Source organism: Spodoptera frugiperda, chromosome 24 (assembly GCF_023101765.2).
Source record: "Spodoptera frugiperda isolate SF20-4 chromosome 24, AGI-APGP_CSIRO_Sfru_2.0, whole genome shotgun sequence".
Taxonomy (NCBI): domain Eukaryota; kingdom Metazoa; phylum Arthropoda; class Insecta; order Lepidoptera; family Noctuidae; genus Spodoptera; species Spodoptera frugiperda.
Genome location: NC_064235.1, coordinates 4206131 through 4233199, shown reverse-complemented (window position 1 = coordinate 4233199; position 27069 = coordinate 4206131). Strand labels below are relative to the sequence as shown.

Sequence of the window (27069 nt, the reverse complement as noted above, 5' to 3'; positions counted from 1 at the left end):
GCTGAGGCGCCAGCGCCCGCGTTTTCGAAATACTAGTAACTAGGTATGTACTTTGGGCTTTTACTTTACCTTGTTATTGTGATAAAAATAAAACTAATAAGCATAAAAAAAAAGTTTCTTTGGGAAAGTTGTTTGTAATCATGAGTACAATCACGTTTTTAGATATCATCACTAATTACCAGTCACTGTATATATAAGCCCTATTTATTTCATTAGGGCACTGTAATAAAATGGAACTCGTCAAATAGGTAAAAAAATAAAGATAGATCCAGTACAGAGACAGTAGTTATTGTTATAGTAAATTGTACGCTTTGTAACGAAGCCATATCTTTTGTAACTCAGTCGGCTAGACAACCAATGGTTACTGCCTCTGTATAGACTTCGGCACGTAACTTGGCATTTTTTTTTAATATTAAGAAAGTTTCGCCAATCGCACAGGGTTTGATCCTCACAAGCATCGTGCGCAGACGCGGCGACGTTGCGCTGACTATTGAACGTCCGCGTCCGCGTATTTTTAGTTAATAAAGTAATTTTTTTGAAAAAAATGATTACAAAATCTTGCCAAGTTATCTGCCAACCTTTATACTGAATCTGTCTTTATTTTTTTACCTGTATACCAATTAACTGCAAACCACATAATATCGGTAATTTTTCGCCAGTTAAGTTATCGAGTCTCATAAACTATTATTGCTCTACAGTTATACTATCAAATCCTTATTTTGTTACATAATAATATGTATATAACATTACAACTTATAAATTAATTGAAATATAACGTTTTTACAATTGCCCGATTTTACACGTTACTCATAAATAAGAGTCCCGTTGTGACTTGAAACTAGTCGAGCGTTTCTCAAATAGTGTACGAGAGTAAACAGTATATTTAAATTAATTTAGTATATCTCATGATAGTTGTTACATAAAAATACGCTTTCTATCCCCGAACATTATAAGGCTGAGGTACAAGTCGAACTATATAAAACCAGTTTATCATAGTCTATCTTTGTAAGATCTTTCCACACATTCGGCGGTCAGTTTATGTTGTTATTGCAAAGCTTGATTATACCCGGTGTAAAAAAAATCGCTCTCGAAAAGGAATACAGATGATAATGAATCGAATACCACAAAAATAATGAGTTTAATTACTATCGGCGGACGGCCCGAGTCTCTGTCAGCTACGCGTCCGTCCACCTCTAGCGACAGCTGATTTATGTATTTATTACATTGCTTATTTGAAAAAAAAAATTAACTGTCCAAGGCAGATATTACATGACAAAATCGAAAAAAATTAATAACAAAACTAGCTTTTTATGGTATTCGTTACCAAAAGCATTACTAGTTACCTGTATTCGTTTTCGGGAGCGGTCTGTTTACACCGGGTATAGCCGTGTTTACTTTAGGAGTCTGTAGCTACTTATAAAAATATGATATACACTATTTTAATAGGTATGTCGGGCACTCTACTATATGTAGGCACGGTTATAGGATCTAGATACGGAGTAGATAGCAAATGAAGTAATAACTGGGAGCTTTCATTTTGTATTTCTTTAGCTACACACACACGCTGCTCGGGACCTATTAGTCGGAGTGTAATATTTTATAGCCTATAGCCTTCCTTAATAAATGTACTATCGCAACTTCACGCCTTTTTTATCCCCGAAGGAGTAGACAGAGGTGCACATAACGGCACGTAATGCCACTGTACAATGTACACCCACTTTTCACAATTTATGTTATAAGTCCCATGTAATAGATGGTGAGCCTATTGCCATATACTGGGCATAATTCCAGACTCCATGCTACTCTGAAAATTCTTCGAAAAATCGAAAAAACTCCTTACGCGCCTCACCTAAGGCGGCAGAAGTCATTGGATGATTTTCCCCCTCAGAAAAAACCCGACACAGGAGAAAATACTATTGTGTTTAAAAAACAATAAGAAATACGCGCTCCATTCGCTATCTAATCCATAAAAGCATTTAATTTGTATATTCATAACAAAAGTTATAAATATATATAACACATAATTATTATACTGAACACTACAACTATGTACTGTCTTACACATAAATATACTTATATACATAAATAATTAAAATAGCTATGTATTAAATTAAATTAACATTAATACTATATAAAAGAGTGATGTATTGCTGTTATTATTATTATTTAATTAATTTCTAATTAAAAAAATACGTTCAGACTATTTGCGTGAAATTAATCTCATTATTTTGTTTTTTTTTTATTTGTGATTTGGTGGGTACAGGTGATGTATTGAATCGTGGTGGTTTAAAAGTAAGCTTCCACAGACCCGCATCGTACGCATCGTACACATTTTGTATGACGTCATCAGTACGCATCGCATGTAGGCATTGCTGATGATGCGGTCCGTACGCAGCGGATCAGTGGACGCAGTTGTATGAGTTTCTATTCAAGACAAACTAAAATCCTTTCTATACCGCAATTTCAATATCGAATTGAATTAATCTTCCTTGGAATCTAAATCCCTGAGTGGACACCAGTGTCTTCTCTCACCCAGTCAATTATAGATCTAATTACCGATGTATAGAAACTACTTTTGTGTGACACAATTTTGGTTACTAAACAATTTAATACATTGCTCCATTGTTCAGTACCCTTAGTACGAGTTTGCTTTACGTTTAAAGTAATCGAAACGACAGCGCGTTCGGCGCTCTGATTGGCCGGCTTGAATAGACTAACCAATAAGAGCAAACGCGCTCTCGTTTCGACTACTTTAAACTTAAAATAAACTGGTACCAAAGGTACTGATTGGTTAATTTATACGAGCCGGCCAATCACAGCGCCGAACGTGCTCTTGTTTCGATTCGATTTAAGCGTAAAGCAAACTCGTACTTAGTGTACAGTAAATAAAGTCGAAAATAAAGCAACCAGGCCTTGAAGTGCATACATTTGAAACACATATTACCAAAATATCTGAACACCACCAAATCACAGAATCTAATACAAAAATTAGAAGTAGCATCCTTCAATATCACATTCGGGATGATGACTCTTTATATGAGACTTTAAGCTAGCATTCTGTATGAACGCCTGCCCGCATATATGACATCTGTACCGCCTATCATTCGTATGAGTCCTAATATGATACTGCAAAGATTTCAACCTAGGATAACTCTTTTCACAATACTCACAACGGAAATTCCTCTCACCTGTATGAGTTGCCATGTGCTCTTTCAACCGCGATGGCAGATAAAACCTCTGATCACAATATTCACACTGATGCTTCAAAACTTTTTGGTGATTCCTCCTTTGATGCTCCGTTAAAGTCTTTTGTCTATTATAGACTTTATCACAAAGGTTGCATGGGTACGTCCTCTTTTGTCCGTGGGCTTCTGTCAAATGTTTATTCTTTAAAGCGTATGACATGAAACATTCATCGCATCTCGGACAACGGATTATTGCTTTCTTCTTATGTACAATGTCAACATGCATGTCTTTATAATGGTTTGATTTGAACACTTTACCGCAAACTTCACACGTATGTCTCTCATCATCTTTATGCCTTTTCAAATGGGCATCGAGCCTCGGTTTCTCTAAAAAGCACACACCACATATATCACATGTATAATTGCTAAAATGTTCCACCATATGAGTGTTTAAAGTATTAAAGTCTTCGAACACATCGTTGCACATCACACACACTAGATCGTTCCACGTCAACTTGTATAGAAGCATTTTGTCTGGAGCTTCGAAATAAATCTTCTTTCCATGAACTTGGTCTACATGTTGTTTAAAGACGTTTAGATCATCTATTTTTGTTGGACATAGGCGGCAGTCTATCCTCGTGATGTCAATTTTGATCATTTTCTTGTATCCCATGAGGAGTTGGAACGGCTTAGTGTCATGTGACACTGTATGTTCCCTCAAATCTTCTGGTTTCGGGTAGTAGTCTTTGCAGTAAAAGCAGTAGTAGTTGTTCCTTCTATTCTTGAAGGGGCAGACGTATGAGTATTGTATGATGGTAAGCAAGTTTTCTTCGGACATACAATCTAGATCTCGGTCGTAATTGTTCTTCTTTTCGACGGGCGGTTTCTTTATTGCTTTCGGTGATTTCTTCGATGTACCTGTTGAGAATAAGGTGTAATATTAGACTTTAGGGTGACTGGTAATTAGTGAACGATATTTAAACACGTGATTGTAGTCATGATTACAAACAACTTTCCCAAAGAAACTTTTATGGTATACTTATTAGTTTTATTTTTATCATAAAACAACAAAATTTCATTAGCACGCGCACGGAAAAATCCAAAATAACTACTAGTCTTCCTATAACGCGGGCGCGGGTGCCTCACTGCTAACAGCTGATTATGCGAAAGCACGCGCGCGCAAAATTTCGTAACAAAGAGTGCGTCCGGTGCTCTAGTTTCGATTACCTACTTTAAACGTAAAGCAAACTCATACTAAGGTTACAGGTGATCCGTCTGATCATCTCTTTATATAAAAATCAATTCCTGTTCGTTAGTCTCACTAAAACTCGAGAACGGGTGGACCGATTTGGCTAAGTTTGGTCTTGAATTATTTGTGCAAGTCCAGGGCAGGTATAAAAGGTGAGAAAGAAAATGTTTGAGGCGGTACGAAGTTTACCGGATCAGCTAGTCTATAATATAAAAATAAGTCGGATTTTCCTTCCTGATGACGCTATAACTCCAGAACGCACGAACCAATTTCGGTCTTGCATTCGTTAGAAAGGTCTCGGGCTCCGTGAGGGTTATAGCAAAGAAAATTCAGGAAAAATTCAAGGTAAAAGCAGGAAATCGGGGAAAATCATTGGTGGCGAAACGGTATTCGCCGGGTTTGCTTGTATATTGTAAAAAGCATATTCTTGTATAAAAACACCTTCAAAGATTATTTTATACTAGCCACTTCCGCGCGGTTTCACCAGCTCTGCTCGGCTCCTCTTAGTCATAGCGTGATCTTTTATAGTCTATAGCATTCCTCAATAAATGCACTATCAAACACAAAAAGAATTATTCAAATCGGACCAGGAGTTCTGGAGATTAGCGCGTTCAGACAAACAAACAAACAAACAAACTCTTCAGCTTTATAATATTAGTATAAATTTAGATTTCAGCCATGATCGTCCCACTGCAGGGCAAAGGCCTCCCTACCTTCCTTCCACTCCTCTCTGTTTAAAGCTTTGCTAGTATATTGTAAAAAGTATATTCTTGTTTAAAAGTTAACCGCCGCAGTTGTATATAAGCAACTATAAAATATTAAGTTAAAGAGTATTCTATATAACCTACCAGCCTTACTCTTCTTAACAGCACCTTTCTTCTTCTTCTGCGCCCCATTACTCTTGCCTTTCTTCTTGGCTTTCTTCTTGATAGGTTTGTCGGAGTCCGACGAGGACCCTGACCAGTCGCTGTCGTCAACATCATCATCATCTTCTCCTAACTTCAAATCTTCGTCAGGTAATTCTGGTTTGTCCAATGACTCTTCTTTTTTGGGCGGTTTCGGTTCTGTAATAGAAAAATTTGTTCATTTTTCTAATTGTTTAGTGAAATCATTTGAATTTCCTTCTATTTTAACCGATATCAAAGGAAATAAACTAATATTTTTACATACATACAAGTACAGATGTTTAAATAAAATTAGTGTTTATAAACGCATTTATAAAACATACAACGTCACGCCTTTTTATCACCGAAGGGGTAGGCAGAGGTGCACATTACGGCACGTAATGCCGCTATACAATGTACACCCACTTTTGTGTTATAAGTCCCATGTAATAGGGGGTGAGCCTATTGCCATATAAACTGAGCACTATTCTAAACTCCATGCTACTACTAAGAAGTTTTCGAAAACCCGAAAAAAGCCCAGTAATACTATGCCCGACCCGGGAATCGAACCCAAGACCCCTTGTCCGGCAGTCCATAAAAGACGTGACGTTGCCTTACGTTATTATACCAAAAAAATCCTGTTCCAAAACTGACTCTAAACTAAAAGCATTTGAGTCTAATTTTGTATACAAGTGGTAAGGCTGGTACTGGTACCTACCTTCCAACTCCTCAGGGTATCCAATGGACATGTTGTCCTCGTGGTCCAGCCCTCCGGAGTGCTCGCTGACGTCATCCTTCGGTTCGATCTTGAGTTCTATGTCCATTTGCGGCTTGTCTGTCTTTGGTTCTGTGAATAAAGGTATTAGTTTATGTAGAAATATTGGATTTGTAAATTATATGTTAATCAAATATTATTATGAATGTTTTCTTAGAACCCAGAAGCGTAGCTAAGAGCCAAGTGTGGGAGAGCCATGCTTCGGCACGAATGGGCAGGCTCGACTGGAGTGATACCACGGCCTCACCGAAAACAGACGTAAAACAACGCTTGCGTTGTGTTTCGTTGTGTGAGTGAAGTTACCGGAGGCCCGATTCCCCCCTGCCCAATCTTCCCAATCCCCGATTGCCCAACAACCCTTTTTTATCGCGTAAAGTATGCTTTCAAAAGTTGGTAGCAACTTGGCAGATAGGCGTAGCTTTGGCAGGAAAATTAACGTCATCGTAAAACCCACAAACATGGGCTCAATCTTATAGTATAGGTAAGTTAGTGACTTTAAGGCTTGTGAAAGACAACGGGAAAAGTACCAAAAAAAATACGAAAAGGGGGGGGGGAACAAATCATGCTACGTACGCCACTGTATGACTATGACGTCATAGGGATTGCAATCCGGTACCATTTTCAATCCGGCCGGACTTCACCGGATTGATGCTAATCCGGCCGGATCCAGACGGATCCGGCCGGATTTTAAAGTTACTTAGGGCCTAGTATTTAGTGGTTTTTACTTTTGATAATAATGTTTAAAAAGAAAATAAAATCACTTTTAATTATATTTTTTGGTATTCATTGTAAATTTTGGTACTATTTGTACTAAATCAAATTTAAAATTATGAAACTATTTTTAATAATAAAGTAATCAGTCTGACTCTCACTTATTGCTGTACCTATTTATGTACGTATCTGAAAGTACTTAAGTAATAATAATACTATTAAACTCTTATTAATAATCTACACAGTTATATAACAAAACAGTCTTTTAAATTTGTACTTATAAAATCAACAACTTCAGTTCATAATCCTAAGAAACAAAACAAGAAGCATTTATTTTTGGCAATGCAAAATTCAAATGAAAATTATTTCTGTGCCTGAAAAAACGATCTAAGAAAACAAATAATGTTTATTGTACTGTCTCCTAGTCTGCTTCTGATGGCACTACAAATATAACCTGCGGCAGAAAAGGCCCTTTCTGCCTCAACACTGGTTGGCCAAATCGCCATCAAGTAACTGTAGATCAGCGAAATGTGTTTTTCTTTTACTCCTTCTACTTCATACGCAGTCATTTCTTTTTTAAGTATTTTCTCACAATCTGTTTCTTTTTAACCCCCGACGCAAAAAGAGGGGTGTTATAAGTTTGACGTGTCTGTCTGTCTGTCTGTCTGTCTGTGGCATCATAACTCCCGAACGGATGCAGTGATTTCAATTTAGTTTTTTTCGTATGAAAGGGGACTTATGTGCGAGTGTTCTTAGACATGTTTGATGAAAATCGGTTGAGCCGTTTTAAAGTTATGGGCGGTGAAAGTGGGGAGATTAGCCGAAGGTCTGCAAATATACTGGGATGGGGTCTCAAATTAAACCGCATATTGAAAGATATTATTTTCTCGTATTAACAAAAATAAAATAATAAATAAAAAAATAAAAATAAATAAATAAAAATTAAATTAAAAATTTTATAAAAAAATATAAAATTTTAATTTAACGTTTTATTATAAACAAAAAATTTAGCACCAATGTAATCTTTAGCCTACTTATAGAAACAAAAACTAGTAATTAATAAGTCAAAAAAAATCTTAATCTTTACCTTAACAAGAATCGAAATTATACTAAGTATATGTAATAATATACTAAGCCTAACTTAACCTAACCTACCTATAAAAAGTATAAAATAAAAAATTAAATTAAAAATTTAAAAAACCCCCGACATAAAAACTTAATTTCCCTTTAAAAAGTAAAAAATAATAAAAGAAACTTAATCTTAAAGTACCTAAGAATGTACTAATAATTCTAAAAAAAAAACGTCTCGTTGGGGGACCGCATTCATACGGACTGTAAACCGCCGCCCGCGCCGCTATGTTTCTATTTTCTGCGTTATAGTTAAGTACTTAAACATCAATTTACTTTAATGTTAACACCAAGCATGTGATACTTATGATCAAATCGTAGATAAGTAAAAAATAATTAGGAGTGGTCCCCCAACGCGACGTATTTTTTTTAGAATTATTAGTACATTCTTAGGTACTTTAAGATTAAGTTTCTTTTATTATTTTTTACTTTTTAAAGGGAAATTAAGTTTTTATGTCGGGGTTTTTTAAATTTTTAATTTAATTTTTTATTTAGCATTAACTTTCCCCCTATACCCTTTTTTTTTCTTGCAGGATTTGATTTTCTAGTTATTTTATTAATTTGTTCTACGTATTTTTTGCTTTACCGGATGCGCCACCGGATCCGGCGCCTACCCACCGGATCCGGTAGGTCCAAAAACACGCCGGATCCGCCGGATTACCGGATCCGCCGGAACGGATTGCAATCCCTAACGTCATAACACTATTTCATACAAAATTCATAGAAAATATAGTTTTTATTAAGTTTCGAAAACAGTATTGCAGTTTTTTCTCCAGTTCATCCGTGATCATGGTGCTTGCAACAGTGCCGAAATATCGGAAACTCATAAATAAATATCCCGTCTTAAGTTCTAATGTTAGTATTGTATTTGACTAGTAGCAAACTAGCCTATTAAACATATTTGTAAACTGAAAATAGTTAACCTTACCTTCCAAAGCATCCTTCTCCTCCTTATCCTCAAGTTTAGCGCTGAGGAACAGCTCCTCGCACTGCAGCACCTGCTGCCTGAAGGCACAAGCATCTCGGAGACGCACCACACACGTCGCACACACACCACTGTCCTTCTCATTGTCATCTACGTGTGATAGCTGGAATATGAATTATCATATTACTATTGTAAATGCGAAAGAGATAAGAATACTATAAAATACTATTGACTGCCTCGTTGGCCGAGTGGTTGCAAGTGCGACTGCAGGGCAAGGGGTCTCGGGTTCGATTCCCGGGTCGGGTGAAGTATTACTGGGCTTTTTCGGTTTTTCGAAAATTTCTCAGTGGTAATACGGAGTCTGGAAATGTGCCCGGTATATGGCAATAGCCTCACCACCTATTACATGGGACTTACATGATAAATTGTAAAATATGGGTGTACGTTGGCATCATGTATTTATTGCACCTCTGCCTACAGCTGTTGGGGATTAAAGGTGTGATGTTATATAAAAAAATAAGAATACTATTATAAATAAGTAAATTTAATATTGTATAGTTCTGTTGGCATGTTTTTGGTATTGCGATTTTTGAAAACATATAATTGGCTTTTTGTCACATTATACCACATTATTTATTCAAACTGTACAGCTGTTGGTTTTCCAACTGTTTAAATAAAATAAAGAAATAATTAAAGGAAAGTTTGTGTGTTTGTGTACCGGCTGAAGTGACCAGGAACAGGAGTTGATTATGGTCCAAAATAACATATAGGCAAATAAAAATCACGATTTACTGTGACATATTATTATGAGAGAGGAGAAATCAATGGAGAAAACCTTTACTAGTTTTGAGTCACAGAGGGATTCTTCATCATGATCAGTAGGTGCAGATGCACCATTGTGATTTTTAGTTAATGATAACATATTTATATTAGTAAAATTAGTCTATCTAACAGTTAGACAAACTTTATTGAGTAAATAATTTCCTTTATTATGTCAGACTCATAACATAGCTCTTAGATCTTTCTACTATAATACCTAATTAGTGTACTGTGACAAAAATATATATGTACCTGTGTGTCAAGTAACAGGCAAAAAAATAATTAAAACGATAATTAATATAGTTAAAAAAAAAATGTTTTTATTATGCAGTTTTAAATTACTCATTGTTCCAAGCACTTCATGTGACTTAAAATGTTATTCTAAATTCTTGTTTCTAAATATGCTTCATCTTAACTGTAATTTACTACACAAAGTTTAAAATAAGTTAAATATAATTAAAAAAATATAAAAGTAAACAATAAAAAAATCATAATAATGAATTAGCATTCAAAATTGGAATACATATTCCATAGTGTAAAAAGTTATATTTTTCACTGACCAAGATTCCAAAGCAGTCCATGATCATGTCGGCATACACTTCCTTCTGCTCCATCCAAGTATATTCGGCCGTGAGAATACGACATTTTTTTATAGCCCTACAACAGCGACATAACGCTGGGTCTATTATTGGCCCATTATTCTTTACTGTAGCCATTTTAGTACGATTTAATCTTTGCGAATGAAAAAGTTCACAACTTCAGCATTATTTGTATTCGGCATTTATCATATTTTTGTTATTTTATGTAATTTTTATTGAAGAAAGCTTTCGCAAAATAATTTCACGACAAATCGTCAGTCGTCTTGGCTCTTGTCAACATTATAGAGTAAAAAAATGTCAATAACTGTTTGGTGCTCGCGTTTGGTTAGCTCTAACCGCAGTGAAATATTTAGTAATGGGAAAAATATAAAATAACATTATTATATGCTATTAAACTCAATAAATAATAAAATATCAAAATTAATGACTAATTTGGGCCAAACTTCAATGTAAGCGCACAAAAATTCACTAATATTACTGTTAAATTGGAGCGCCAAGAGCCATAGACACCATAGATTGATTGATAACAAGACGTAGGACGCGGCTTTTGGCGTTCATTGTCTATGGTGTAATATGGCGGTGTTTCGTTGAGAGAATATTTGAGCTTATATTTTGCTAAATCGCAATCATGTCGGAGGAAAAAACTGAAGTGGAGACGTTTTTCGGAAGGTGTAGATGTTGCCTCACGTATGGCTATCTAAAAAACATGTGGTTAGAACATAAATACAATGGAAATCCGGAAATATACGGCGAAATGCTTGCCAAATGTTTTGCATTGACTGTGAGTATTTTTCTTCTTACTTTAGTTAAGAGGCTATTTGCTCAACATCCTTGAGTTCTACCTTTGTTCCAAATCTTAATCTTAAAATATTGGGAATTAATATTCCCGCCATAGTTAGTTGCGAATTTGGATTATTTAATTTTGTTAAAATAAAATTACGAAATTGATAAGGCTTTACGCTACTGCGCATAATTTATGAATGCAACGTCATAATATAACGTGTGACCCGATTACACTACGAATATTGATTTTGTTGAAAATAGAACAAAACTAAAACCTATTTAATTTTTTAAGTACTTTTTAAGTATTTTTTAACTAATTTTTTAGTACTTCAAAGAAAAAATACCATGTATCAGGCATGGTATTTTTTACATTTGTATATCTTATTAGAATTTCACCATACTTTAAAAAGAGTTGTTAATGCAGTATTAAATTATAATTATTAAAAATTGCCCAAATAATAATTTTATAGATAAACAACATAGCTTAAGAAAATCGTCCTCATTATCCTGAAAAATATTAAATACCAGCTAACCCGACAAACTTTGTACGGCCTCAAAAAATTTTTCCTTATTTTTACCTTACCTGGACTTCCACAAATAATTCATGATTCTTATTATATTTGCCAAATCGGTCCAGCCGTTGTTAACTCACAAACAGCAATTGATTTTTATATAGAATAATTAAAAACTAACAAAGTTTTTATAAAATAAATAAAATTAAACCATCTAAATGATAATAACTATGAGTACAATATTTACTACTTAAAAATATGAAAAAAATTAATAAAAATTAACTTAAAGTGTAAAATAAAACCTGACTGCATGTTTGACGCTGAGGTTGCCTTGTAAATGTACCTATAACATAATTAAAAAAAACTGCAGTGTTTGGCAAGACTCAAAAATAAAATAATTTTTATTTTTCAACAGTGGGATCACTCTGAGGATTCAGTAGACCAGGACCAGATATGCGAGGACTGCATCATTCGACTGCGAGATGCATATGACTTCAAAAAAGTGGTCTTGGACTCACAGGAGGAACTCACAAGGATTTTGGAAGATGGTATGGTGTTTTTTATGTTATTATGTCTGAAATTGTATGTTTCATATTATGTAGTGTATGATGTGAGACTCGTTTGCAATAGTAAAAATATTAAAAGCAAGGAGATGTGTTAATGGTGTAGTTTTAATATAACTAGTGTTTTTGGGTGAGTTGCATGACTGCATATGGGTTCCATTATTGTGTTTAGGTAACTAAATATGGGTTCTGTCATATTTTATACATGTGCCCAAGCTAACAGGAGAAATCTGGCGCTGTGGACTACCTAGTGAGTTTACCAGGGCTTCGGTTTAAAAACAGGAGTAGGAATGAGGTGGTTTTTAGTCACTAAGAGACTGAGACACCCTTTCACCTTGCCCTAGGCTATAGGATTGAATGATTTTCCCCTCTCAAAAACGATAACTGGTTGATAATATAAAGCAGAAGTGGATTAAAAATCAAATTTATTCTTGATTGAACCAACTAACAAACCAAGTTTTCCTACAGAAAACCAAGCCACAATCAAAGAAGAAAGACTTGATGAACAGCTCTTAGCTGAACATGGAGATGATGATGACTATGATGATAACATAAGTAATACGGAGACAGAATACATAACGTTCAATAATGATACGATGGAGAGCATTAAGGAAGAGGCTCCGGAGACGGAGTATACAGATATTGAATACTTGGAGGATGAAGTAGCCAATATAGCTAAGGCAGAAGATAATAGCGTGGCTGAAGATGTGGCTAAGGATAGCGGTGATTCTGGTGAGATTTCCATGTTTAATGATATAAGTTTTAAGTGTGGGAGAGCCATGCTTCGGCACGAATGGGCTGGCTTCACCGAAGTGATACAATGGCCTCACAGAAAACAGATGTGAAACAACACTTGCGTTGTGTGAATGAGGTTACCGGAGACCCATTTACCCCCCAATCCAGATTCAGAATATTTCCAATCTATCCCCCTACAACCCTTAAATTCCCCTAACCCCTAAAGGCGGCGGCGATTGCTTACCATCAGGTGATCCGTATGCTCGTTTACTGGCTTATACCATAAAAAAAAAAGATCCTCGACTTCCATCTGCTATTGTAAACTTTTATTTCCATTTTTAATGTAATATTTTATCTCGAAATATTTTCACTTTAGTTCAGGATCTAATTCATTAACCTAACCATCAACAGTTTCAGACTCGTCCCAATCATACAAACGGCCGACTCCAAGAAAGAAAAGAGCAAGGGTTTCTGAACCTGAAGATGATGACGATGAGAGTAAACCAAAAAGAAAATGGCCACCAAAGCTCCCTAAATCTGAAAGACATAAAACTTATAAACAGTACTCGGAGACGGATCTAAGGAAATGCTTGGAAGAGGTCCGCAGTGGATCCCTAACACCTGCTGATGCGTCACTCCAATACAATATACCGAAAAAGACTATCTGCGCTAAACTCAAAATGACTTCTACAGGTTAGTGCTATATTTTATTGTGTTTTTTTTCTAATGTGCGGTCAATATGGATTGTATTTTGTTCATGAACGAAGTCTAATTGATATTAAAATTGAATTTATGGTTTTGGTTATTTGTTTATTCATAAAACATAAAAATATTAATATTGATGTATGATAAAATATTTTCTATATTGACTGCCCTTTTTTAATTTGTAGGAAACTGATCATGATTTTTATCTGTAGTATAAAACTATAGAGTTTATTACCTCTTTATTAACTATTTTATTTTTTCTACTATGAGCTAAATGTATGATAAACTTTTCATTGATCAGTTTTCTAACAATATAACTGTCACACTCAGAGTCAGTTAATGATTACTTAAACTCTTCCTTAGTAACAATTTTCCTCCGAAAACAATTGCTAAGAATGGGTTAAGTAACCATTAAATGACTGGGTGCGGCAGTAAGTGTTATTTTTCTTAAGTAAAGTACTAGTCATGTTATTTAAGTTATACCAGGAATATTTCTTAAATATGCGTTACTCGTCAAGCAATTTTTAGGCGATTCTACATTTACATGTTTAACTGATATATCTGGGTAGTCAAAGTTTAGTACCTTGCTTACTATAAGTATATAATATTGCTTTTAACATAAACACTTCTTATCGAACTGCTAATGTTAAAAAAAGAATGGTCCCAAAACATTGCCTTGGGATACTCCCATAGGAAATATAGTGAATCTATTACTATATTCTTCAATTTGTTTACCTTTTTCAATTATATTTTTAGTAACTATATTTTGCGTGAGTACCTGTAACAGTAACCAACAGTTTGGTAATATTTTATGCTAAATAAAGTGTGCTACATTATCGAAAGCTTGGGTTGAAACTAAAAACAACTCATTTAATGTATTTATAAGCGTTATGAAGTGAAGGAAGATGAACGGGTTACCGTAGCTCGGGCTCGTAGGCGGCGTACGAACAGGCTGGTTTTTAGTCAGTAAGTCTGATACTCTCGGACCCGAAGGAGAGAGACGTCATTCGATGATTTACCCCCTCAAAAAAGCCAGCAAACCCGTTCGGAAAGCTCCGCGCGTGGTCACACGATTGATGCCAGTCACGTGACACTTTTACATAGGTCCGTGCGGGCGACCGCTTTACGCAATTTTCACCCTAAATGTGACTACTGTGACGGAATAACTTTAGCTCAGCTTACACTGAGACGCAACGCTGCTCGGCCATTTTATAAAACAGTGGCTCAATACACAATTTTTGTTTTCCAAGTGTAAAAATTAAAGAGATGCGTCTCATGTCGATACATAGTGGAGCCCCATATTACTAGCCTCTTCCAGTAGCGTCGTGACGCGTCTCCGTGTGAATTGACAAAACGTACTTATCCACAAGGATTTCAAAAACTTCTTCATTCCGTAATTTGAAGGGGGGGAGAGAAATTACGTAGTTGTACAATAAAGTACTTCAATATTAGAAACTGTTATCTGATCAAGGGATGGACTACAAAATATTCATCTACGCGGTTGACAATCAAATACAAAAGGTTTTATAAATAAATAGGTAAACAGGTGGATTAAAATAAAGAACTTAATATGCCTATGGGGATAAGAGAAGCGTAAAAAAAAGCTACTTTTTAATAGAATTGTCATAAAAATACCGAAATCAATAAATGAATTTCTTGTTGTAGATGTCCCGATTGACAATACAACGAAAACAAAATTGGAAAGACGCACAAAACGGCTAATGAAAACGCCTACAATATTTAAGACAACCGCATTGGATGAGAAAACAATAAAACAAATAGAACTAAAGAAATTAAAAGTAAAAGAAATGAGAACGTTTCCTGAGGACAGTACAATTGATAAAAAGACTGAAGTTAAAGATTCTGGTGCTAAAGTTAAGATTACACTAGAAAATATCAAGAAAGAACAATTCAAAACCAGTAATAAAGCTTTAGTATTCAGAAAAGGGACTAAGGAATCAGTAAAGCAAGAAGTCATAGAAATGAATAAACATAAAGATAACCTTAAAACTATACTACATTATTCTAATGCTACTGTAATAAAAGGGTATACGGGCCGCGGATTTTACTGCAATTACTGTAAAGAGCATAGACGGTTAGCTACAGATTTGAAAAAACATAATCTAGAGGCACACAGCTTAGTCGACGATGTTATTAAAGCGAAATACGTGTCGGATCTATTCATTAGACTCGATATAACTGATTTAAAATGCACAATTTGCAATCTAAACGTAGATAAATTAGAAGATTTGACTGCACATCTAAACAAAGTACACGATAAAAAGTTTCACCCGGATATCAAGAATTACTTCATTCCATTCGTTTTGGACACAGATACAATGAAATGCATGATTTGTAAGAAAGAGTTTAAACATTTCAAGTTACTTGTTGAGCATATGTGTGAACACTATAGGAATTTTGAATGCTCTGTCTGCGATCGACCGTTTATTAACAGACAATGTCGCCGGACACATATGCGGAGACATAAAAAGGGAGTTTTTAAATGCTCTCATTGTCCTAAAGTCTTTCCTAATCGGGCATACAAGAGCGCTCACGAAAGAGTAGTACATACTATGTCGAGTAAGTCTCGCAAATGTTCTTTTTGCAACGAACGTTTCGGTACAACAGACTTGGTACAAGCTCATGAAGTAAAAAAACATGGGGTTAAACCTTTAGAATTCACTTGTGATGCTTGCAACAAAATTTATAATAGCCAGGGCTCCTTATTGAGGCATAGAAAAAACTTTCATTTGATGTTAAGGCCCCATAAATGTTCGTATTGCGAGATGGCGTTCTTTTCCAAAAAAGACTTGGAGTCTCATACTGTAACTCATACGAAAATAAAGAATTATAAATGTAAGATATGTCCGAAATCGTTTGGGACGAAGTGTTGTTTGACTCAACATGTTAGGATTCATCTAGATGATCGGAGGTTTAAGTGTGATGTGTGTGGGCGGACATTTTTGTATATGACTTCTTGGAAACGGCATATGATGAGGATACATAATACTTCTGTGTAGATATTGCGTATTTGTGTTTTGTTCACCAAATGAAACTAATGTAACGTGAGCCATGTTTGTGCAATAGAGGATAGGCTGGTTTTCATTAAGCCTTTCACTGGCAACAACAAACAGTTAAAGGCTATACTCCTCCACTAGCGTCGGGCAGCGTTATCCGACATGGCCTCTAATGTGTTTCTAAATAAATCAGATGGCTTAGGCTTCATCTAGGCAGACGCCACACAGCGTGCTGTGCGCGGTCTTCTATTGCTTACACGGGATTAATTCTTAGATATGCGTTACTGTTCATCCGAAGAAAGGTTAGGCTGACGATATCCGATCTCAGGCTGCAGAATACCTAGCGAGTTTACCACGGCTCCGGCTCGAAAAGCTGGTGTAGGAACAGAGTGGTTTTTAGTAAGAATCTGTCACTCCCTCTCGCCTCGCCCAAGGCGGGAGAAGTCATTATTTTCCTGCCTTTTAAAAGGTTTGGCCATAAATAAACATGCGTTGCACACGTAAGCACAAAGAAGGTGATTTTAAATAAAGAAATTACAATATCTATGTGAGCACAAGGCTATTAGCATAAAACCTATTTTAAACAATATAAATGATGAAAATGTCGAAATCAATAAATGAATTTCTTGTTGTAGATGTCCCGATTGACAATACAACGAAAACAAAATTGGAAAGACGCACAAAACGGCTAAGGAAAAAACCTACAATGTTTAAAACTACCGCATTGGACGAGAAAACAATAAAACAAATAGAATGTAATAAATTAAAAATGAAAGAAAAGATAGTAGCAAAGGATGTTCCAATTGATAAATCGAATGAAGTTAAAGATTTTGCGGCTAAAATAGAAATTTCGTTTGAGCCTATCAAAAAATGTGATCAAGTCGACGCAGAACAAGTTAGAACGCGTTACAAAGCGATAGTAAACGATAAATTCAAGAAAGGGACAAAGGAATCAGTAAAACAAGAAGTTAATGAAATGAATAAACATAAAGATAACCTTAAAACTATACTACATAATTCTAATGCCACTGTTATAAAAGGGTATACGGGGCGCGGTTTTTATTGTAACTATTGCAAAGAACATAGAGAATTACCTTCTGATTTGAAAAAGCATAATCTAGAGGCACATAGCTTGATCGATGATGTTATAAAAGCGAAATACGTGTCGGATCTATTCATTAGACTCGATATAACAGATTTAAAATGCACAATTTGCAATCTAAACGTAGATAAATTAGAATTATTGACCGCACATCTAGCCGAAATACACGATAAAAAATATCATACGGATACCAAAAATTATTTCATTCCTTTCGTTTTTCATACGGATACGATGAAATGCGTGTTTTGTCAAAAAGATTTTAAACATTTTAAGCTACTATCCGAACATATGAGTGAACATTACAGGAATTTTGAATGTTCTCATTGCGATAGAGCGTTTATTAACAAACAATGTATGCAAACACATATTTATAGACATAGAAAGGGAGTTTTTAAATGCTCTCATTGCCCTAAAGTCTTCGATTCTCGTCCAAAAAAGAGTGTTCACGAGAGAGTAGTGCACGCTTTGTCGAGTAAAACTCGCAAATGTTCTTTCTGTAGCGAGCGCTTTGGCACATTAGACTTAGTACAAGCTCACGAAGTAAAAAAACATGGGGTTAAACCCTTAGTTTTCTCTTGCCAAGCTTGCAACAAATCTTATAATAGTCAAAGTTCCTTACTAACACACAGAAAACGCTACCATCTGATGCTGAGGCCCCATAAATGTTCGTATTGCGAAATGGCATTTTTCTCTAAAATTGAGTTACGATCGCATACGGTAACTCATACGAAGACAAGGGAATTTCAATGCGATATGTGTACGAAGTCATTTGGTACGAAATGTAGTTTGAATCAGCATGTAAGGGGGCATTTAGATGATCGGAGGTTTAAATGTGATCGGTGTGAACGGACGTTTGTCCATAGAACTGCTTGGAAGGGACATATGAGGACTATACATAGTACTATTGTTTAGATCAATCGGCCCAAGAACTGACCACCTTGAGCTTCTTTGCCAAGGAGAGCCATGCTTCGGCACTGTAAGGCCGGCTCGACCGGAGTGATACCACGGCCTCACAGAAAACCGACGTGAAACAACGCTTGGGTTGTGTTTCGCTAGTTAGGTTACAGAAGCCACAATTGCTAACCCCCTAAAGGCACCGCACTTGTAACGCTTTTGGTGTTTCGGGCATTAATGGACGTGCGATTGCTTACCATCAGGTGATCCGTTTGCTCGTTTACCGGCTTATATCATCACATCAAAGGCCGCATCATCGTTTACCACCAAGAGTTTGTGGCCAAACGCCGTCCCATTACCAATAAAAAAGACGTATTTTTTTTATTCAGAGATCTAATGAAGTTCATTAGATAGTCCGTTGGTCCGTCCGAGGTCCGTTAGATGTCAATTAGCTAATTTCAAACCATTGGCCATTTAATTTTTTACATCTACACTTCAAGTTACATTAGCGTAATTTGGTGAACAAAAAATCCCTTCATTAAATGACGTATGTACAAGTTTCCGTTTCAAAAACATTTCAATATCTTCCGGCTAAATTGCTTTGTGAAACACTGAGTGTTATGGCTTGTTTACAGCCGAAATTAATAACCGTTCCTAATTCAAAATCTCTGGATCGTTCTAAGTTTTTGAGAGAAACCATACCATACAACACAACTAATGTAGAAAATCTATCTATATTTATCTTATCCAAAGATTTTGGATTGGGTCCGTTACGCAACGTCCTGCGTGAGCGATTTAAAAGCGGACGCGAAGCGGTGCGGTCTCACGCGATTTGAACGCGATGCGGTGTGACGCGGCGGCTATGCATGTAATAAGTGCATGTGAATCAAAAGAAAAACGTGTTGGCACCGCGTCCAGTTCGCGTGAAAATAACAAGCTAGTTGATCACGTTCACGCCGCGCCACACCGTTTTCCATGTGCGATTGGTGACGTAAGCCACGTCAATATATTTTAATAGTTTATTGATTTCGCGCCGCATCGCCTTCGCTTCTAGATCGCTCACGCACGCAGGACTTCGCGTTAGTAATTGAGGCCGATAGTCCATCTCCATTGTATTTGGTCCAAAAAAGTTGCATTGGTTAGGACCATATTCAAACGTATTTAAAAAATATATAGAAATAAGTATTAGAGAATATATTTTTACAATGACATGTTCTTTGTTGATTTATCTAAATTAGATATTGTTTTGTAAATATTTAATTATTATTGTACCAAACAAGTACATTACTTATGTCGATACTTAATAAATATTTTCTAATATGATGTCGTTTTTTTACCAAAATATATTTTTATCCGAATCTTAAATGGGGACAAAAAGAAAACGAGGAATATTTGGAAATTTTGGGAAGCGAAAATGAAAAAGGGGCATACGAAAAAGAACTTTGCGCTTCTATTCTTAATGACTTTAATGAATTACATGTTCAAGAAACTAAAGAAGAAACTCTTGTTTGTAGATGTCCAGTGGAATGACACTGCGATGGAAGAGACCAAACAGAAAAGTAAGATCGTAGTAGAAAAATTCAAAGAAAACGTACGCACGATTATAAAGTGTACCAACGCGACGCCCATCAAGGGACACTGGGGCATCGGATACGCTTGTCTCCACTGCCGATATCAGACCCCAGATCCGATCCAACTCAAAAAACACACATTAACCACACATTTCTCAAATTCAGAACCCATAGAAACCGTAAAATATGTCGCCGACATGGTCCTTAGAATCGACATAACCGATCTCAAATGCGAAATCTGTGATCTGCCAATAGAAAGCTTGAAAGACGTAATGGAGCATTTGAAGACCAATCACCATCAACCGATGCATTTGGATATACCCAATCATATAATCCCGTTCAAGTTTAATAATGAATTTTTGAAATGCGCCCTCTGTTCGAAGCAATTTGATTTTTTTAAGCACCTATCTGAGCATATGACTGAGCATTACTCTAACTATGAATGCGGTGATTGCGGCAAACACTTTATTAATAAAAGGGCTTTAAGAACACACGCGATAAGACATCAGAAAGGCGTCTTTGTTTGCGCATTTTGTCCGAAAATCTTCGATACACGAATCAAAATGAAAGAACATGAACGAGTTTTACACATGAAAGGCTCTAAAACAAGGAAATGTGGATACTGCGATGAGAAATTCATGGATACAGTTAGGAAAAATGATCATGAAGTCAAAGTCCATGGGGCTCCAATACCCCAATTTTCTTGCAAAGCGTGCGGCAAAACCTTTGACAGCCAACGCTCTTTGAAATCCCATACGAACCACTTCCATCTCTTACTAAGACCACATCAATGCCCGGAATGCGGTAAAGGGTTCTACAATAAAAACGAAATGAAGAGACATATAGTTAAACATACAAAATTGAAGGAGTACCAGTGCCAAATATGTTCAAAGTACTACGTGACGAGGACGTCTTTAAGGTCCCATATGAAAATTCATGCTAGTCAGCCTACGTATACTTGTGAACGCTGTGGCGATACGTTCATACAGAAGAAAGCGTGGATACAGCATGTTACTAAGCATGCTGAAGAGGCTAAAGGCGATTTGGAAGCTAATTGTAATGATAATTGTAGCCAGGATAGCATTTTTGCTTAAAAAAAACAAACAACGTCACCCCTTTTATCTCCGAAGGGGTAGGCAGAGGTGCATATTACGGCACGTAATGCCGCTATACAATGTACACTCCACTTTTCACTATATGTGTTATCAGTCCCATGTAATAGGAGGTGAGCCGATTGCCATATGCTGGATACAATTCCAGAATCCGTGCTACTACTGAGATACTTTCCCTCAGATTTCAAATAAAATTAGGCAAAAATGGTTGGTCGAGTGGTCGCAAATGCGACTGTCGGGCAATGGGTCTCGAGTTCGATTCCCGGGTCGGGCAAAGTATTACTGGTTTTCTTTTCGGTTTTGCCAAAATTTCTCAGTAGTATCACGGTGTCTGGAATTATGCCCAGTATAATGGCAATAGGCTCACTCCCTATTACGTGGGACTTATATTGTACAGTGGCATTAAGTGTCATAATGTGCAAGGCACCTCTCTCTACTTTTTCCTACTGTTTTCTGGTCATACAAAAGAAAGCGTGGATACAGCATGTTACTAAGCATGCTGAAGAGGCTAAAGGCGATTTGGAAGCTAATTGTAATGATAATTGTAGCCAGAATAGCATTTTTGCTTAAAAAAAAACAAATAACGTCACGCCTTTTATCCCCGAATGGATAGGCAGAGTGCGCATTACGGCACGTAATGCCGCTATACAATGTACACTCCACTTTTCACTATATGTGTTATCAGTCCCATGTAATAGGAGGTGAGCCGATTGCCTTATACTGGACACAATTCCAGCGTCCGTGCTACTACTGAGATACTTTCTCTCAGATTTCAAATGAAATTAAGCATAAATGGTTGGTCGAATGGTTGCATGTGCGACTGCCGGCATCCCCTATGCCCGCAGTTCATTCGAGTTCAATTCCCGGGTCGGGCAAAGTATTACTGGTTTTCATTTCGGTTTTTCCAAAATTTCTCAGTAGTATCACGGAGTCTGGAATTCTGCCCGGTATAATATGGCAATAAGCTCACCCCCTATTACATGGGACTTATATTGTACAGTGGCATTAAGTGCCATAATGTGCAAGGCATCTCTAACTACCCCTTTGGGGATAAAGGGCGTGACGTGACGTTACTTTTTTAGTTTTTCCTACTCTTTTCTGGTCATACAAAAGAAAGCGTGGATACAGCATGTTACTAAGCATGCTGAGGAGGCTAAAGGCGATTTGGAAGCTAATTGTAATGATAATTGTAGCCAGGATAGCATTTTTGCTTAATTTGTGTAGAAATCAAACCATTTTTCTTACTTTTTCCTACTCTTTTCTCATGTTACTTTAGGTCAGCGCGCGATATGTCTTCTTTAATGGGGACTACTGTATTTTTGCTCGCCAGATGGGACACACCATTAGAAGTTCAATATTTGACAGCCGCAGTGATTGGACAAACAGACCTGTTACTAAATTTGCACCATCTGGTGAAAAAACATGATTGCTCACATCCCCCCATTCGTTGAGACCTACTGCTTTTGTGTTCACTAGTGGACCAGGGACCTAGTGCGAGTATCTTTTACGGGTAACGCGATGGAAATGTTTCCGCGTTTAGCCCTCTTAATTGGTTGGCTAAATTGGAGTAGCCAATCAGAGGTGTAAATGAATCGGGAAGTCTTGTTTATCCAATCACTGTAGCTATCAAAAATTTAATGTGCAGTGGTTTGATACAAACCAATTCTCTATTCTGGAGCTAATGAATACCAAGCGGGTTACCGGGGCTCCGGCTCAAAAAGCAGGAGTAGGAACGGGGTGGTTTTTAGTCAGTAAGAGTCTGCCACTCCCTCTCGCCTCGCCCAAGGTGGAAGAGGTCATTGGATGATTTTTTCCCCTCAAAAAGATAATTCTCTATTGGACCTCACGCTACACTAGCGCTATCTGCTAAAAAAAGAAACAGTAACTCTTATTATTATGTGTGATATCAAATAAATGTGTTTTTGCATAATTATTTGTATTTTTTCTTCCTTCTTCGGATATAAAACGAATGTGGCGCCGCCTAGAGATGAAAATAGGCAGCTATTCTAAATAAGCATATAGCTTTGAGGATTGTTTCTGGTGATAAAATACAGTCGACACTACCACACTTAAAAAGTTGTTGGTCATGAATGTATGCAGTACATATGCAAAGAGCCATCAGACCACCACAGATGTGGTCCAGTAGGGCTGATGCCAAACGTGGAAAAGCAGGAGTAGGAATGGGAAGGTTTTTAGTCAGTAAGAGTCTGATACTCCCTCTCGCCTCGCCCAGGGCGAAAGAAGTAAAAAAACCGATGCAGAGCCTTTCTTGGATTTCCTTCTGGGTTTTTATCACACGTTTGTAATTGCTGGTTTTTAAAAGAAATTTAAAGCAAGGCAAGGTACTAATAGTATTGACTAACCCATTATTAGATGTTCAGATAGGTCTTCATTTAGTACGTATCCAGTATTTTAACCGTCTTCACAAAAGGAGGAGGTTTCCAACACAGGTGGTATAATTTCCCTTTTCAATGTTAACCACCCAATTTTTTTCAAAAAGATCTAAAATCTAACTTTGTTTTACAGAACATCGAGACCCGAAGAAGGAACAGACATACCAACTAATAAAAGAGATTAAAGCGATCCTAACATTCACGAACGCGACCCCCTACAAATCCAAAAACATTCGCTACTACTGCGCGTACTGCTCTACGGACGGGCCTCATTTTGAAGACCCAGACGACTTACGCACACACACTAGGACAGAACACGTGAGTCACAGGATAGAGAAAATCGAATACACCATGCGGCCGTACTGGATGAACGAGGTAATCAAATTAGACATAGATAATCTCCTATGCACAGTCTGCTGCGTAGTCATCAATAATTGGAACGACATGTTTAAACATTTACGCGTCAAACATAGGGTCCTATTAGACCAAGCCTACACTAGAGTCATACCGTACGTTCTAAGGCAGGAACTCAACTGCGCCCTCTGTAAAGAACACTTCACTAACTACTTGCATTTAGACGCTCATATGAACGCCCATTACAATAACTATGTCTGCGATGACTGTGGCGATACGTTTTTAGCCGAAAATCGACTTAAACAACACGTTAAAATTCATAACGTAGGCAAATTCCCTTGTAAAGTTTGTGATAAAGTTTTCGCTTTAGAAAAATATAGAAGGAAACATGAAGAGCTTGTTCACGAGCAAGCCTTAAAATTCAAATGTTTATACTGTGACGAAAGATTTGCCGGCGAATACTTAAGACACCTCCATTGTTTGGAAAAACATCGCGAAAAAATCAAAATTATCACCTGCGAGCTATGCGGTGAATCTTTCACTTGGAAACAGTATTACACTAATCATATGAGAAAAAAACATGAACGGCAAAAGCAAACTCTAGATTGCAGGGAATGTGATAAAACGTTCTTGAGTAAAGCTGAACTCAAAGAACATTTGCCCGTACATAAAACGCAAGGTGACAAGGCTAAAGCGTTTGAATGCAATGTTTGTCAGAAGCAATATGTCACTCTGAAATCTTTTAAACAGCATGTCAAAACGCATGAGTTCGTTTTAATTGATAACTAGATACTTCAGCGAGGTTTTTAAACACTGCTTGGCTCGTATTGAGCGTAGGAGCTTCTCGAAAAGCAGGAGTTAGAACGGGGTGATGTTTTAGTCAGTAAGAGTCTGATACTCCCTCGTATCGCCCAAGGCGGGAGAAGTCATTATAATTTTTCATCCTAAAAAAAGGGTGATGTTTTAGTCAGTCAGAATCTGACACTCACTCTCGTCTCGCCCAAAGCGGGAGAAGTCGTTGGATGATTTCCCCCCTCAAAAAAGGGTGCTGTTTTATAGTCTGTCTCATGAAGCAAATACAAAGAGAAGATGTCATAACTGGATTTCCCTTTAACATAATGTGTGACATTTTACGAGGAGCGCGGGATGATACAAGCCAAACACCTCTCTATTTTCCTATATGCAGTCCCATACTAGAAACATGTTGCCAATTGTCCACATTTTTAACCGCTAAGTAATGATATATCTTGTACTGATAACAATAAAAGTCGATCGATTGACAAGAACTGTAAATAGTTTCGTTCGGAAACGAAACATGGCCTTTTAGCATTAGTTTTTATGTAATAAATACCTATGTAACGTTTTGTTGGTTGTACAACTTTATATCATAAATTGAATGATTTTGTATTTGTAAACATAGCTAGATTTTGCACGTGCAGTAGACACTTTTCTAATATGACTATATGGTTACAGTACAAACACACACACACACACATCTTTTACAAAATTCATTAAAAACTAATGATTTCGAAAAAAACATTTCATGATTTAATTTAGTTATTTGGATAATGTATCGCAAATTGTAATGTACAACTTAGTAGATTAAAATTTTAGGCTGATTTTTACACATTTTTGCCATTATTAAGAAAATAAAGCAATAATAAATAAATAATAATGTACAAATTGATGCTGATTACTACTTATTTAATCAATAGCTATTCATTAGTCTCACTACTTTAAACTCGAGAACGACTCGGACCGGTTTGGCAAATTTTGATCTTGAATTGTTTGTGGAAGTCCAGGGAAGGTTTAAACGGTCAGAAAAAGATTTTTGAGGCGGTACGGTGTTTGCTGCATCTAGTATGTAATAAAACGAAATAAATTGGTACTAGGTACTTATTGCTAGAATATACATATTGTATTTATGTATTTGTAAATAGTAATATAGGTGCACGCGGTTATAAATGCTGGCGCGACGTGTCTTGCGTCTGCGATGGGCAGGAAAAACATGTCTTGCGGCTAGGGTTGCAGTCCAGTAATTTTTACTTTGCTGTCCCGGAATGAAAAAATAATAGTTTTTTGTTATAAAAATACAATACTATGGCTGCAAAACTCAAACCAAGCGTTGTAACGTGCTCGCAAGTTGCGCTGCGTGTGTTGTGGGGCGGGAAGATTTAAAAGCTAAAGTTTAAAATTAGTCCTTAGAAAGTTACTTGCAAAAGTTTGAGTTTCATCAACCGATAGTTCTAGGTACCTACTTTTACAGTTTAGTCTCGGATGGGACACCAAAACTCAGATGCCGTTCGTGGTCCTAGAAATGTCCAGGAAATGATCTGTCTGGATCTGGTAACCCTACTTGCGGCCCCCGTTCAGACCCGAAATATGTTTTTTTCCACTAATCGCAGACCCAAGACGCGTCGCAGTAAGAATCTGACACTCCCTCTCACCTCACCCAAGGCGGGAGGAGTTATTTAAAGATGTTTTGATCCCCCTCAAAAATAAAACAACGCTATTTTAGCTTAACGCCATCTGTTGAGCACAAAACGATTTATTCTTATTGAATAAGAGCTAGCCATTGTTGGCGTTTAGCTAAATGAATTTTGTAAACATGTTATACCAAAGTAGGTTTTAATATTAAATTATGATGTAAGTCGTTTTTATTGTACACATTGTATAAAATAGGTTAATAAACTTTGTTATAATATATTTTCTTTGTTTTATTTTATAACAACACAACGTCACGCCTTTTTATCCCCGAAGTGGTGCACATTACGGCACGTAATACCGCTATACAATGTATACCCAGTTTTCATAATTTGTGTTATAAGTCCCATGTAATAGGGGGTGAGCCTATTGCCATATACTAATTTTCGAACAACTGAAAAAAACCCAGTAATATTTATATTATACATTTTATATAAAACGGGGTGAATGGAATTTAAGGGTTGAATAGAATACCAGAAGGGTGAATAAATATTGGAAAAATTCACTTAAACCTGCTCATCCCATTCCTGTATCTATGCACCCTTTAAATTGATAGTCCGGTCGTTTTA

At 36.6% G+C, this 27069-nt stretch overlaps 3 protein-coding genes across 6 annotated transcripts in view; 2 read left to right on the top strand and 1 right to left on the bottom strand.

Annotated features, from left to right (window-relative positions):
* Positions 1 to 27069, top strand: part of LOC118278870 (gastrula zinc finger protein XlCGF26.1-like) — a 206449-nt gene that overhangs the window by 106854 nt on the left and 72526 nt on the right. The gene's annotated exons all lie outside the window — the stretch shown is intronic.
* LOC118278933 (zinc finger protein 37 homolog) lies at positions 1942 to 10571 on the bottom strand. Its single transcript, XM_050703547.1, has 5 exons — positions 10237 to 10571; positions 8861 to 9020; positions 6037 to 6165; positions 5283 to 5498; positions 1942 to 4103 (listed from the first exon to the last, which is right to left on the bottom strand). Exons 1-5 carry the CDS (start codon positions 10390 to 10392, stop codon positions 2989 to 2991), a joined length of 1776 nt encoding a protein of 591 aa, XP_050559504.1. The 5' UTR covers positions 10393 to 10571; the 3' UTR covers positions 1942 to 2988.
* Positions 10820 to 26721, top strand: LOC118278924 (zinc finger protein 69 homolog). 4 transcript variants are annotated; one of them, XM_035598348.2, is made up of 5 exons: positions 10820 to 11056; positions 11986 to 12118; positions 12602 to 12865; positions 13280 to 13561; positions 15239 to 16682. In XM_035598348.2, the coding sequence occupies exons 1-5, from the start codon at positions 10904 to 10906 to the stop codon at positions 16591 to 16593; spliced, it is 2187 nt and encodes a 728-aa protein (XP_035454241.2). In that variant the 5' UTR covers positions 10820 to 10903; the 3' UTR covers positions 16594 to 16682. The 4 variants fall into 4 exon arrangements, with proteins under 4 accessions (XP_035454241.2, XP_035454240.2, XP_035454242.2 ...); XM_035598347.2 differs by lacking the exon at positions 15239 to 16682 and adding an exon at positions 17226 to 19390 and having other exon boundaries at positions 10821 to 11056; XM_035598349.2 differs by lacking the exon at positions 15239 to 16682 and adding an exon at positions 20101 to 23199 and having other exon boundaries at positions 10823 to 11056.

Coding starts and splice junctions, on each gene's coding strand:
- LOC118278933 (XM_050703547.1), bottom strand. CDS start 10,392: ATGGCTACAGTAAAGAATAATGGGCCAATAATAGACCCAGCGTTATGT. Junction 9,021..10,236: donor TGGACTGCTTTGGAATCTTG/GTCAGTGAAAAA, acceptor TTCATATTCCAG/CTATCACACGTAGATGACAA. Junction 5,499..6,036: donor ATACCCTGAGGAGTTGGAAG/GTAGGTACCAGT, acceptor TTTCTATTACAG/AACCGAAACCGCCCAAAAAA.
- LOC118278924 (XM_035598347.2), top strand. CDS start 10,904: ATGTCGGAGGAAAAAACTGAAGTGGAGACGTTTTTCGGAAGGTGTAGA. Junction 11,057..11,985: donor CCAAATGTTTTGCATTGACT/GTGAGTATTTTT, acceptor ATTTTTCAACAG/TGGGATCACTCTGAGGATTC. Junction 12,119..12,601: donor CACAAGGATTTTGGAAGATG/GTATGGTGTTTT, acceptor GTTTTCCTACAG/AAAACCAAGCCACAATCAAA.